This window comes from Ischnura elegans, chromosome 3, assembly GCF_921293095.1.
Source record: "Ischnura elegans chromosome 3, ioIscEleg1.1, whole genome shotgun sequence".
Taxonomy (NCBI): domain Eukaryota; kingdom Metazoa; phylum Arthropoda; class Insecta; order Odonata; family Coenagrionidae; genus Ischnura; species Ischnura elegans.
Genome location: NC_060248.1, coordinates 7,342,746 through 7,357,289, shown reverse-complemented (window position 1 = coordinate 7,357,289; position 14,544 = coordinate 7,342,746). Strand labels below are relative to the sequence as shown.

Sequence of the window (14,544 nt, the reverse complement as noted above, 5' to 3'; positions counted from 1 at the left end):
ATTGTGCGTAAGTGCAGAAATACGACTAGAAATGCTCCAAATAAATATTTTCATACGGTCTCCCAAGACGTAGAACGAAGATCGGTTTGGATGAGAAAGTGCCGAAAGATGTGAATGAATGAAGAAAATGAATCCTAATATTAACACAATGTTTATCAGATTTGACACAATCCTATACTCTCAGCGGAGAGATTTTTCACTTGCTTGCTTTATCCATTTCTAGGGTTCCCTGTCCAACACTTTTTGACTTTTATTCCTCAAGGAGAATAATTCAATAATATAGAGCAACATTTGAGAAGTGTTATTTAAAAAAATAATATATAAATATTTCTAAAACATACTTTTCTCATGTACTATTTGTAACTATCCTTAAGAGCAAAAACAGGTTAAATATTTTTTTAGATCTCTTAGTTTTCATGCACACGTATTTTTTATTTATAAAGGTATTTCAAATACTGTTTTCGATTTCAAACACCCAGCTATTGTGCATTTAAAAGACTCCTGGGCCTGTATTTTGCCCATCCCTGCTTGCATAATACTTGAACTGCTATCAGAACTTATCAGAACTAGCTATGCAATCATTGCAAGAAAGGCTCTTAACTTCCACCTCACCGTCCTCCTCAAAAACTCGTGCCTCCGCAGAATAGGTCTTATTTGTGCTCGGGGCACACACGAGCTCGACCGATACCACGGAGAATACGTCATATGTAAAGTATTAATCATGAATGATACACTCGTTTTGATTAATTTGCACTCAACCAAAGGGGTCGTCAGCGTAATCTTCTCGTCCGACTCTAATAAATGGAATTTCATTGTTTAATTTCATAAACACATTTAATATGTATTTTACAAGAGCCAGTAATATTATATTTCCATACCAATGCATCTTCACTCGCCGTTTTTCAGCATGTATGTAGCATTTGCTTATGTAAGTAAACATTGCCGCCGTTGTAATTTTCAGCAAGTTTATGGAGTCAGCTTCGGTGAAAGCAGGTTCCCGGGGCGTTTTTTTACGATAAAACCTCCAAAACCTTACTTAAAGTCATTAAATAAATTTGGTGACAATGCGTAACGCCACTTAAATATTTACCACACGATTGCATGAGCTGACGTCACTTTCCGGCTGGCCAATGAAATTACGATTTGAAGTGGGTGTGTTTGTGTAACTGTTACGGTCATTTCTTTTGCAAATTCGTAAGAAAATACGTCGATAAGTGCGTTAAAGAGGCGTTAATGACAATTTTACTATAGTTTACGATTTTTAATTAATATTTGAAGGGGTGTTAAAGTTTTGTCCACAGACCTTTTGGACGGTATTAAAAATCTTGCACATTTTTAAGGGTCTGGGGGGCAATTCCCCCCGTGCACCCTCCCCCCCCCCCCGCCCTAGATCCGTCTATGATAGCCTACGAACTATCTCGGGCCACACACAAACGCGAACAACTTAAGAACAGCCTTCCAACAGTTTGTACTCTTTTTGCAGCTTGTACCTTCCCAGGCGGGCAGCAAGCACTCAGGGGCCGGTTGGTTTTATGCTTCACCATACATGGAACGAACAGAAACTCAAGGGAGAGGGGCCGGTTGCTAGTATGTTTCACCGCACAGGATATGAACATAAAACAGTGAACAGGCAGGGGCCGGTTGATAGTCCGTTTCACACTACAGGGGAAGAATGGAAAACAGTGAACAGGTTCTCAACAGGAGGGCCTAGATAGTGGGCATGGTGCTGCCACCTACCTATAGTAGATATCAGACAGCAACGCCGATACCGTTATCTACATCTACATAATACCCCGCAAGCCACCTAAAAGTCGAATTGCAGGGGATGCCAGGACACCAGCCGTTTACAACTATAAAAAAAATGAAGGGCTCTAACGAGGTTGGGACTAGCGTTTATTGAAGTCCTTTGCGGCTCGGTGGAAATACGAATTCGACTATCTATCCGTTCGGCAAAACATCTCTCATAATTTATCGCTTCTATCAGACCTGGAAATATAGTGCGAAAGATCCAGAGAGAAAAAATATCATTCGCCTTGACCGGGATTCGAACCCGGATCCCCCGATTTCCGGTCGAGTGCTTCAGCCAGTTAAGCTACCGAGGCATCATTTTTCCCTGTGGATATTTTAGGACACTACCAGACAAGGTGTTCCAGGACTGCTTAGCATATGATGCCACAAGCAGTCCAAATCGTGCGGACTGCGCCACAACCAGAGAGCAGGCCCGGACATAGAACACAAAGAGGTGTTCGCTCTTGACTAGTTCAAAGTATACCGGGACTAGCCGCGGTGATAACTTTTACGGGAGTCACCCACAATGCACAATCGTGCGAAAGATCCACAAGAAAAAAAATCATTCGCCTTGACCGGGATTCGAACCCGGATCCCCCGGTTTCCAGTCGAGTGCTTTAGCCAGTTAAGCTACCACATAATACGCTGGAAATATAGTGTGGCTCTAATATTATGTTCTCTGTGACGCTCTTGAAGATATCCATTCTCAATTGTTCAAGCAATCTAAGCCTAGCGCGCAGCCTCCGAGTCTTCAACGGCTCCCACCCTAATTCGCCTAACATCTGGGTAACACTGTCTGTACGCCCATAACAGTTTTTGACGAAACGCGCAGCCTTCCTTTGAATTTTATTCAGTACGCGGATTAAGTCTTTCTGCACCGGATCCCATATGCTCGCTGAATATTCAAGGTGCGGTTGGACGAGAGCGAAATAGCACCTTCTCGTCCGAAAAACTTCCCACAATACGCTTGACGAATCCTAATTTCTTCAGGGCTATACCGCAAATATTCTTTATATGTGTTCCCCACGTGAGGTTCGAGGTTATCGTAACTCCCAGGTACTTCACTTCGTCTGTTGCCTTTATGTTAATGCCATCCACTGCATAAACATGGTTCGAGTTGGACGTATTCCCCAAGAAATGTACCGCCATGCATTTGCTTGGATTAATTTCGAGTCCCCACTCTTGACCCCACAAATGAACGTTGTGCGTATGGGTTTCCGGGCGCTCCAGCCGCGTTCGTCGGTTTTGGGTGACGACGGTTTCGAGAGCCATCCTGCTCCCGTCTTCAGGTCGAAGTGGAGAAGCTTAATTTTCCGCCGAGTTATATAGGCAGGCCCCTGGGCGCTGATTGGCCAGGACCCTCTTCCATGTCTTGTCGATTGGGTAGCCGTGGTCTCTATTGAAGTTCTTCGTTTTGTATATCTCCAGGGCTTCTCTTATTTGCCGTGGGTAGTAACGGCTCTCCTTTACCAGTATTCTTGCCTTATCGAACTCAATGGTATGTCCCGGCTCACTCCATGCGTGTTCTGCGATGGCCGACAAGTTGAACTGCTTCTGTCTCATGGCTCGGGCGTGTTCCTTCATCCTTGTGGCCATCCCTCGACACGTCTCTCCTACATATGATTTCCCACATGAGCAGGGCACTTGGTAGACACCCTCGTATTGCTCCTGTGGGATTTGGTCTTTCGGCCCGGGCACAGCGTCATGGATCTTGGTCACACAGTTGAATCGGGTGACCACGTCATGTTTTTTGAGAATTCTGGCGATCCTCCCCGAAGTCCCCGCGATATACGGGATAGTCAGTTTCGCTGCTGGTGTCACCGAATCCTCCTCAGTGGTGTGGCGTTCCATAGGTGGCCGGGCGTGAAGCTTTGCGACCTTTTCGGCCCTTTTAAGGACCATTTTCTCGTTGTATCCATTCTTGCGTAGAGCTGTGGTCAGGAGTCTTTTCTCGGATTCCAGGGAATCGGCGTCGGAGACAGTGAAGGCGCGGTGGAGTAGAGAGGATACCACAGAGGCCTTTTGGGCGGGATGGTGGTGTGACACTGCGTTTAGGTAGCGGTTGGTATGAGTGGCCTTTCTGTAGACGGCATGTCCAAGACTCCCATCACCTTTCCTCCTGACCATGACATCCGAGAATGGTAGCTTGCCATCTCTCTCCTTTTCCATGGTAAACCGGATGTTTTGGTGGCGACTGTTGAGGTGATTAAGGAATCGGTCCAGTTCTTCTGTTCCGTGGGGCCAGATAATGAATGTATCATCAACATACCGCAGCCATTTTTTAGGTTTCTTGTCGTAGGTGTTGATGGCCTCCGCTTCAAACCTCTCCATGAATAGATTGGCCACCACAGGTGAATGTGGCGATCCCATCGCTGCTCCGTCTGACTGGTCATAGAAATCACCGTTCCACAAGAAGAAGGAATTCCGAAGGCAGTGGTTGACTAGGTCAGGGAAGTCTTTTGGTATTCCTGAGTCAACGAGGGTTCTCACAATCCCCACTGATTCTGCATTGGGTACGTTGGTGAAGAGTGAGACAACATCGAAGCTGACCATGATGTCTTCATTTGCGATGGTCATGTCCCTTAACATTTCCACGAAATGGACGGAATTCTTTACGTGCGTAGTGGTCGTTCCTGTGTGGTCCTGCAGCGTTCTGGCCAGGTATTTTGCAAGACGATAGGTAGGCGCGTCGATTTGGCTTACGATGGGTCTTAGGAGTACACCCTCCTTGTGTACCTTTGGTAAGCCATACAGCCTTGGTGGTTTGGGCGCAGATGTTATCAGGCCTCTCTTTTCTTCAGGTGGAATGGAAGATTTCTTGATAATGGCTTTTGTCTCTCTCTCTGCTTTGGCCATGGGGTTCTTTCCTAGTTTCCGGTAGATGGTGTCAGATAGGAGTTCCGATATCTTCTTTTGGTACTCCTCCTTTTTCATGAGAACGGTGGCGTTTCCTTTGTCCGCAGGCAGAATTAAGATGTCTTGGTTCTCACGCAGAGCCTTGAGGGCAGTCCTTTCTCCTGCAGTCATGTTAGGCTTCGGTGGTTTTGCATTGCGGAGGACACGAGCCACGTCTTCTCTGATCTCGTCAGCCACAAGTCTAGGGAGTTTACGAATGCCAGTCTCCACTTCGGTGATGATCTTTTCCCGCGGTATGTCTCGAGGTGTTATAGCAAAATTCAGTCCCTTGGCCAGTACTGAGGTGGTGGCGTCGTCAATGTGCAGATCCGTCGGGTTCACTATGGAACGGTCTTTATCAGGGCCAGATTCCAGTTTTGGGTGTTGCCGAGAGTTAAGTTTTTCGTATTTCTTTATCTGCGATTCCCGGTGCGTCGTTTCCAAGGCTCTGGATGACTCGAAGGTAATCTTGTCAATCTTCTCCCAATCAGTGGCTATGAGAGTTGCTCCCAATTCCAAGTGAATGCGGTAGAGCTCCTCGGAACAAAGGTGGAGTTCCAGCCTCTTGTGGTGAATGCGTTCTCTCAAGAGTGCTTCGCTGGTACGGCGAAGGATCTTCTTGGCTGCATAGGTGTTCAGGTGATGTTTGACTTCAACACAGGTGGGCAGAGTGTTGTGACGCTGTGCCCGGGCCGAAAGACCAAATCCCACAGGAGCTATACGAGGGTGTCTACCAAGTGCCCTGCTCATGTGGGAAATCATATGTAGGAGAGACGTGTCGAGGGATGGCCACAAGGATGAAGGAACACGCCCGAGCCATGAGACAGAAGCAGTTCAACTTGTCGGCCATCGCAGAACACGCATGGAGTGAGCCGGGACATACCATTGAGTTCGATAAGGCAAGAATACTGGTAAAGGAGAGCCGTTACTACCCACGGCAAATAAGAGAAGCCCTGGAGATATACAAAACGAAGAACTTCAATAGAGACCACGGCTACCCAATCGACAAGACATGGAAGAGGGTCCTGGCCAATCAGCGCCCAGGGGCCTGCCTATATAACTCGGCGGAAAATTAAGCTTCTCCACTTCGACCTGAAGACGGGAGCAGGATGGCTCTCGAAACCGTCGTCACCCAAAACCGACGAACGCGGCTGGAGCGCCCGGAAACCCATACGCACCATGATCACCGCCACGGAAATCTACGCAGGAATTTCAAATGAACGTTGTTTAAGTCAGATGATAGAATTTCATAGTCAGTGATCACTAATTTCACGAAAGATGACAGCGTCGTCAGCAAATAAACGTATTTTACTGCTAAGGCGGGAGCAGAGATCATTGATGTATATAATGAACAACAGGGGGCCGATTACGCTTCCTTGTGGAACACCTGATGTAACTTTTACAACATCGGAGCTAATTCCGTCAAGAACAACTTTTTGTTTACGATCTCTGAGAAAGTCGCGTATCCAGTTTAAACTGTCTCGTTTAATCCGCATGACTGTAGTCTGTATAAAAGTTTGTTGTGAGGTACAGTGTCGAAAGCTTTCTTAAAATCTAGAAATGGTGCGTCAACTGGTCTTTTCGATTCACCAGATTTTATAACGTCGTGAAGAAAGAGCGCGAGCTGTGTTTCGCATGATCTACCTTTTTGGAATCCGTGCTGACAGTCATGGAGGAAGTTACGTCTGCGCAAGAAAGTCATGATATTGCTAACGACGAAATGCTGAAGTATCTTGCCTATAATCGATGTTAATGAAATTGGACGGTAGTTGCCTGGGTCATGTCTGTTTCCCTTTTTGAATATGGGTGTAGCGCTTGCAATTTTATTCGTTCATGTTTCGTGTACATGGTCGACTGTATTGTGGTGAAATTGTTAGTTGTGGAAAAAACATTGATTTATTTCATTATTATTTAACATGTGCTAAATTGCCTAAGTGTTATGAATTAAGTCATTCGTGCAGCCATTCAGTGAATGTGAAATCCTTGATGTGACATTTGTTCCTGAGTGTTTTCATTTAATAATTTAATGTGAGCCTTCAGTTTTTGAGCGATTACTGTATTTGTATTTAAAACGCATAATATGCGTTCGTGTACGTGTCACGTCGCCGATAAGAACCTACAAACAATGTCAGAGGACTGTGTTTCCTGTAGGTATTTTTGTGTGAAGAGAAATCATCGTGTTCAGGTGTAAACATTAACGACGAGTATCTCTAATGAATCGTTCGTATTATATTGGCATAGTGCATAACCGGATTTGTATTCATTCAAGGAATTCTTTCTTTTCATGAAGATCAGCGAATGAGGAACTTTTTAAAATTACTTGAATAAGAAGCTCCTTGCTGAAAATTTCGCGGATGAATAATGCTTTTTAGCTGAGTTATGAGTCTTTAAAAATAGACCTTCATCGGCTGCTTGAAAACACGACGTCATCGGAGCGTGACGTCACGGCACGGTATCCACTGATGACAGACTGAGGATGTGGATACAAAATGGATCTGTGGGGGCTCAAATACAAATCTGGCGAAAATAATTGCTGTTTTAACCGTCAAAATGCAGACTATGAATATTTTAGGTTGCCAAGGCCTTGTTGAAACAAATAAAGGGGATTGTTTGGGGAGATTTGGAAGGATTAAATGAAAATTAGTTGATTGCAGATTGTGATCTACCTTGGACACCCATATCATTTGGTTGGTGGAATAAGTGTATAGCAGCATGGATATTCAGCAGACAAACGTGTGAAAACCATGTATATAGTGCTTAGTGCCCCGCCGCACAAGTATCTCTATTTCTCGCCGGAGAAGATTTTTGCCTGTGCCCCAAAGGACAAAAATAAGCGAAGAAAGTGGTTGATGACCTACGGAATGGAGTTAAATACTTTATTTACATTGTCAACGGGATGTTTCTCAACGTAAGTACACTCTTGAATTAGGTTTGCCGTAGGTTTTTATCAAATCGCCAGTATTTCTCGGACGGCCACCAAATTTAGGATGTGCCACTCATTTCACCTTGTAAACAACTCCAGAAATGTACCTAATAGTCCACCGATTGTAGGATTATATATATATTTCTTTTTTGAAGGGGGCGAAAGGGGCTTTGCAGTCCCTTTGGCCCCCTTCAAAAATTGAATTCAGTCCCCACTACCCCACCCTCGCCATGCAACCGTCCTAGATGTAAAACCTGTAAAATTTTCTCTCCACCCCCAGTCTCTTTCGTCTCCAAACTAAAAATTCCTCCCAATATCTCCTTCCACCACCTGTACCTCTACAAACATCATATACCTCCTTCAATGCAACTTCTGCCCCGCTCTTTATATAGGCCAATGCACCACCCCCCTCAACCTTAGAATAAATAATCACCGCGCTTCCTGCTGTCCGTAACCCCACACGCATCTCTCCCGGTCCCCACACATTGTTTATCGCATGATTCCATCTTTAATCTATGTTTCAATCATTGCCTCCCTGTTACCCACTGACTCGCCCCTCTATCTCCACACCCTCGAATTGGCGTGCATCTGGCATTTGCAAGCCAACAAGCACCCGGGTTTGAATGTATCTTGTTGAGTTAGCCCCGCCCCAATACACCTCTCCCCTCTTCCCCCCCCTTTTCCCTTTTCCAACACACTCCTTCCCTACTCATTTTCTCCTTGGCTGAAGAAGTGGCTACGGCTACGAAAGTCTCTCAGTTGTATTATTCGTGTGTGTGTTTCCTTTTTTGTGTCTATGAGAAATATGGGTCTTTTGGTAAGGTGAATTAAGTATTTGTTTCTGCAATGCCCATAAAGTTCGCTGCATGTCAACGCAAAAACTAAAATTTCGAATATATTAAATCTACATGGACAATAAATAAATACGTAAAAACGTTCGTAAAATTATTTTCATTAATCGCATAAATATTTACCTGCCTTATTTTACTCCCGCATCTTGCTGACGAAGGAATCACTATTTTTCAGAAAATCAGCCGCCATAAGGAAGTCGACCAAAAGTAACCGGAGGTATTGTGCTTTTTTAAACCCCTCTTAAGTCAATTTGTCCTTTTAGGAACTACTACACAGCTCGACAAAGATTTTTACTTCGATATCCTGCATTGAAGGCTCTACCACTCTTCTCTCTTAGCGAAGTGAATGGTGCGATGACGTCAGAAGGCGTTTCAGGTCACGTGACTCCAAGCGATATTTTAGCATTTTTAAAAAGCATTTATTGACGTTTGTGGAGTACTAGGAGGGTTTTGGCTTACCAATTTGGACTCGTGAGAAAATATTCTGCTCAATGAGACTAAGTAGCATGATGAACAAATTTCATGCATGTTCCCCATTATTTTTTGGTGAAGTGGTTGTTTGTAGCTAGCTTTCCGGTAGCTTTACAAGGTTTTTATAACTGATGGAAGAGGTGGAAAAGCAAAATAAAATTTTTCTAATAATTCTTCACATGAATTTCAACTTTGGATTCTATTTTTACGTAAACTATATCATGTCAATTGCCTAATTAGCAACAGCAAACGGGTAAGGAACAAAGTTTGCGACAAGGGAGAGAGCAGGCAAGTCATCCATCCCACAGGCATGAAACAAACAAGGTGTTCCAATTTACATTCTACCAACAGTCTGCCTGCCTGCTGTAATTCGGACAGCAAACAGGGATCTAACAGCCTAATAAACAGGTGGCGAAACGACAGCGCACAGCCACCACCAGTGTTCACTGGCTGTGGTCCAACAAGGCAGGAACAGAGAATGCGGCTCCCATAACAGGGAGAGAACAGACAAGTAACCCTCTACATTCACGCACAAGGAGCAGACAAGGCGTGCCAATTTACAATCTACAAACAGTCGCCTCACTGTTGACTATAAGACAAGGATCAGGGAGCCAACAGCCTACAGAACAGACCACGAACAGGCATTATTGTTACAGAAATCGACAGGGTTATGGGTCTTGGTACAATGTACGACTTCGATGTTTGTTACATTGTACACAGACAGATGTACTATGAGTTTACCACAACGTTTCTTTTATTATTGCTTTCTACGTAGAAAGAGAAGATTGGATCCATTTTCCGTACCCCTACCCTAATTACTATAAAAATTACCAATTAACCACGATTCAAACAAGGGAGTCCATCAAGTCTCCTCATTTATGATCTTGTTTTCTAACGATGTATGAAAAACGACAACTATACTGTTGATATTAAATTCACAGTTGGCCGCGACAACCTGAACTACCAAAGCCGATTTTATCGGGAGTTTAAGATATCATTTTAAAAATAAAATTGCCATAGGCAATTTTTAATTGAGCGTATTAAACTGCTACAAAGGAAAATGTCACGATACCGTAAGCGCCAGCCTTTGCCTCCTTGAAGACTGTTTCTGTTGAATTAATGACCACTTGATTAAAATTGATGTCAAACGAAGACAGATTCAGGTGAAAAATAGTATGCAATTGACAATTTGTTTGCCAAAACCCTCAAATAAGAAATACGAGTCAAACAAAAAAATCGTTCCAATAACCACAATTACGATTTTTTTTTTGCTAACGATACATCAAAAATGACCATCACTCTACAATTGATAGAAGACGTTTTCATTTTGCTCGTTTCACAATGCTATGATACGCCGAGGTTTTCATTTATATGCCATGGCTTTATTGCAATTTCACAATTTAAATTAATTAACACAGGTCCACTCGTTTACGCGCCAATAATTTCCGTACCATTATTTTATTGAGTACATTCCGGATCTGATTTCAGGAACATGTGGAACCGAATCTATCAATCTCTTGTAATGAAGGAGTTAAATTCCAATTCATCCTTGACTTCGCTGTGCGAATATCCTCCACAGTTCGTATTACAAAAATTAAATAAAAACAAAGCACACATTTGCAAGTGAAATGTCATTTTTTTATTCGTCCACCATTTATACAACAGGACTCCAAAATACCTGCGTTATAAATTATCCTGAGTCGGTGTGACATTTTTTCATGTGGTTCTTCAAATTGTGACTCTGCGTGTACTGTTTACCACAATTGTCGCATTTGTATTTCATTTCACCCTTGTGTCTCGCCCTATGACGTGTCAAGGCACTTGGTGTGGACAACACAGCATCACAAACATCGCACTTGTAACTCTTCTCCTTTGTGTGAGAATTCACGTGCTGCTCCAGGAAAGCTTTCGTCCTGAATGCTTTATCACAAACGGAACATTCAAATGGCCGTTCACCTGAATGAATCATCCGATGTCTCTTCAGCGCAGCTGGAGTATCACATTTCCTACCACACACTTCGCAAGAGTGAACTTTGTTCTTCTTTTTTTTCAAATGCTCACTTCGGATATGTCGAGTCACGTAAACTTTTGTGGAAAATTTTTTCCCGCATTTCTCACATGGGTATATTTTATCTTTGTTATGGAAGGCCAAATGAAAATTTAATCTCGCTACAGTTATAAACTTTTTCCCACATAACTCACAGACATAATTTTTTTCACCATGGGCTTTTTTGTGACAATACAAAAGAGCAGATGATTTAAATGCCTTTTCGCACACATCACAGTGAAAATTCCTCTCTGTTTCATGTACATCCATGTGACTTATCAAATACACTTTTCTATGGAATGTTTTTCCACACTCATTGCACTTGAAGCGATTCCCAAACTTGTGTTGATCCATGTGGTACCTGTATGTCCTCCATTGAAAGTACCTCTTGCCACACAAACTGCAATCATAAACACCTTTTTCCTGCAAATACAAGGAAAAAGAATAGTTACATGCTTAGGATGCATTAAAAAACACTATCACGAGTACGTATTTTGGTATCCATCCTTGCATGCAATTCATTCGGCGGAAAACAATCAGTTTGGGTGGTGGTGGTGGAATATTTTTCCTTGGCTTTTGGACGTAGCTGTTTACAATCTGAAGCTGTTCATAAGCAAAATCTGGTCCTTACATGTCACAATTAGAGAGTGTAATAGTGCAAACATAACTGACCATACATCGATGCGAAGCCAAGTGTAGCCGCCGTACTACTTCATTTTCAACAGAGGCAGACAGTGAAATATTTTATGATGCTAATGATCAATTAGTCCCTGTTTTACTAAATAAAAGATGGCGTCGCCGTGATGGAGAATATTGCGCTTCCGTCAACTGCACTGCATGCGATGCATGTAATATGGACAAATGTTGCTTTACTACTTACCACTCAAAATGGTACGTATATGCCGGCATTGAACTCTAAATCAATCTATAGTTTATTTGAAACAAATTGATTCAAAATTCATTCAATTTTATACTTTACTAGCTGACCCGGCGAACTTCGTACCGCCTAACAATCAATGAACTTACAGTTTACTTACACCATTTATAAATCAAGAGCGGCTGTATCGTTTTTAATCATGTTTAATTTATAATAATAAAATAAGGATACAAATTCAATAAAACTACGTTAATGAGCACCAAAATTGCTTGTCAGAAAGACATTTTCTTTATTGAATCTGCATAGGGTGAATCGGAGCACGTTTACGCGGATTTTTTTCAACAAATTTTCTTACGTTTTAGATTAAGAAATTTTGGGCATTGTGGTTTAATAAAGCAGTTCATGAAATAAAAATTATACGCATTCAGTTGTTGGCTATTTGCGTTATTAGCTGTAAAAAAATGTTTTTAGGTCCAAGTCTGTTGCATACACTTGGCCCATTAAGGGGGCAAGTTGACGCGACCCCAGACCGAAGCTTGTCTGATGCTCAAAATCGTGTAAGAAAAGCCCCTATGAAGCAGCATTCGTATGAAATGACTATAGGCGCGCCATTTATAGTATCTCTGTTTGGAAAAAATGCACTGCGTAGACGTACTGCATGCGTAAACGCACCACGGTGAGCCCTACACATTCGGGTTTAATGTCTTGCGTCAAGCACCTTCTGAGAAACAACTATTTTTGTTTTGTTATCAGGCGCAAGATGAAGCGGATGAAGCTAAATAAATATAGCGAAGCAAAGCAGTGACGCAGCGAGGGGAGGTTTTGGGAGATAAACCCCCCCCCCCCCCAAGAGCTTAGAGAATTTTTTTATGAAAGATTTTGTTATTAATATTAGGGGGACGGATGACTAACAAACAAAACATATTTAACTATTCACACAGCCACAAAACCCACTATTTTGAACCATTTATCTTTAAAAATGCCTGGGGGAAGTGCCCCCACACTTCCCGCTTACCTTAGCGAGTTTTCTATACCCTACAGACCCGTGGTATTAGCTGCGCCCAAAACCCCCTATCCTAGCTACGCACTTGAAACGAAGGAAGAAATACAGAGGATGGTTTATCGACTCGTGAACATAGCACGCTAAATTGACCATGAGAAAATCATGGGTTTTCATAAGCACATGAGCACAAACAACAAAAAAACTGAAAGAATGACCATGCGATTTTTTAATCGTTATCACGAATGCAACACGAATTGTAAATTGAATACGTTTAAGCTCAAAAGGACATATGAGTTGAGATCATGGAATCTACGGAATGAGGACTTCCTAACCTTTGAATTTTCCTTTGAGTAAAGTTGCGTGAATCACATTCATCACCAATTTTGTTAATGATCAAACACGTTCCGTTGGATAGTTATGGTTGGTTTAGGCTTCGAAAGATCATGAGCACAGAAACTACATTTTTCTGTAAATCGTGCCTTGGTAAGCCAGGTACGTCCAAGGACTCCAAATATTCTGATAGAAAGTTGGTGATTTCGTCTTCGTTTGTTACACATTTAAAAGATTCGATTCCATGCAGAGTACGAATTATTTGAATTTACCTCGTTTTAGTCATCCACATCTTCGTTCTTGCTCGCTAAATCAACCATATTTGATTCTTTTGGAGATCAATCATATTCTGGAACTCTTTGTTGATGAGCTCACCTTCCTACTAATTTGCAATCATTCCAAGGAAATGAGTTAAAACTACTCGATTCCTCGACAGGAACACGGACATTACCGTTTGTCAATAATTGCTTGGAGATTTGTTTACGAACACGGTAGTGAAGTGTCAACTCGAGCTGGGCCTCGGCTGGGCTTACAATCAGCTCGAATTAAATTTTAAAAATGTAATTTCAATTTAATTAATATTTTGAATATATTTAGTAATTAAAGTGTTATATTGTTACTAAATTCAGTTATTAAAATGGTAAAAACAAAACAAATTATTAAATTTGTAGTTTTGACCGACTTATCAATTGTTGTGTTACTATAACTCCTAAAAGCATCTCCATAGGAAAGAGATGACATTTTTTGTGAAATTATCCTTTTTTTAATGGCCTATATGTTAACCCCGCCTGAGACGAATCCAAAGAACCAAATCTCATTGAAATCGGTGCAGCCGTTCTCGAGTTATAAGTGTTCTAACTAACACGATTTTCGACTTTCTTTTATATATATAGATTACACTCTAATGTGTAATAAAAAATAAAACTCACTTCCAAAATTGGGAAATGCATTTTCAACTGTTTTACTTATTAGCCATCTAAAAATATTATTTAAATGTACCTTCAACCAATCCATTGATTGTGTCAATTCGAGGTTCGGAAATATCATAACACTCCTGACGAAAACTATACATAAATTTAAAATAATTATTCTTGATGTTTATTTGACAATTTTATAATATAAACATTATAGGTAAATTTAAATATTCCAAATTTGTGAAATAACATTGAAAAATCCAGAAAATTTGTACATCTGAAAACACTTAACATTGCGGGGCATTTACAAATCATAAATAAAAATTTATAAATCGCGGGCAATGGAACTGAAAATTATTGCTAAATTTTTAAACAATTTAATTTAAATTTAAACAAAACCTTGAAAATAGTGTACGTAAATAATAATATGTTTTTCTAGTGTTTT

At 41.7% G+C, this 14,544-nt stretch overlaps 1 protein-coding gene across 3 annotated transcripts in view; it reads right to left on the bottom strand.

The window, feature by feature from the left end:
• LOC124155400 (zinc finger protein 37-like) overlaps positions 1-14,544 on the bottom strand; it is a 159,662-nt gene that overhangs the window by 25,094 nt on the left and 120,024 nt on the right. Inside the window, exon 15 of one of the 3 annotated variants that reach the window (XM_046529189.1) lies at positions 10,985-11,398. The exons of the other annotated variants lie outside the window; for them this stretch is intronic. Coding sequence (XP_046385145.1) covers positions 11,254-11,398 — 145 coding nt within the window. The 3' untranslated portion in view covers positions 10,985-11,253. Of the gene's footprint in view, positions 1-10,984; positions 11,399-14,544 lie in introns of those variants that run through there. 3 annotated transcript variants of the gene reach the window in all.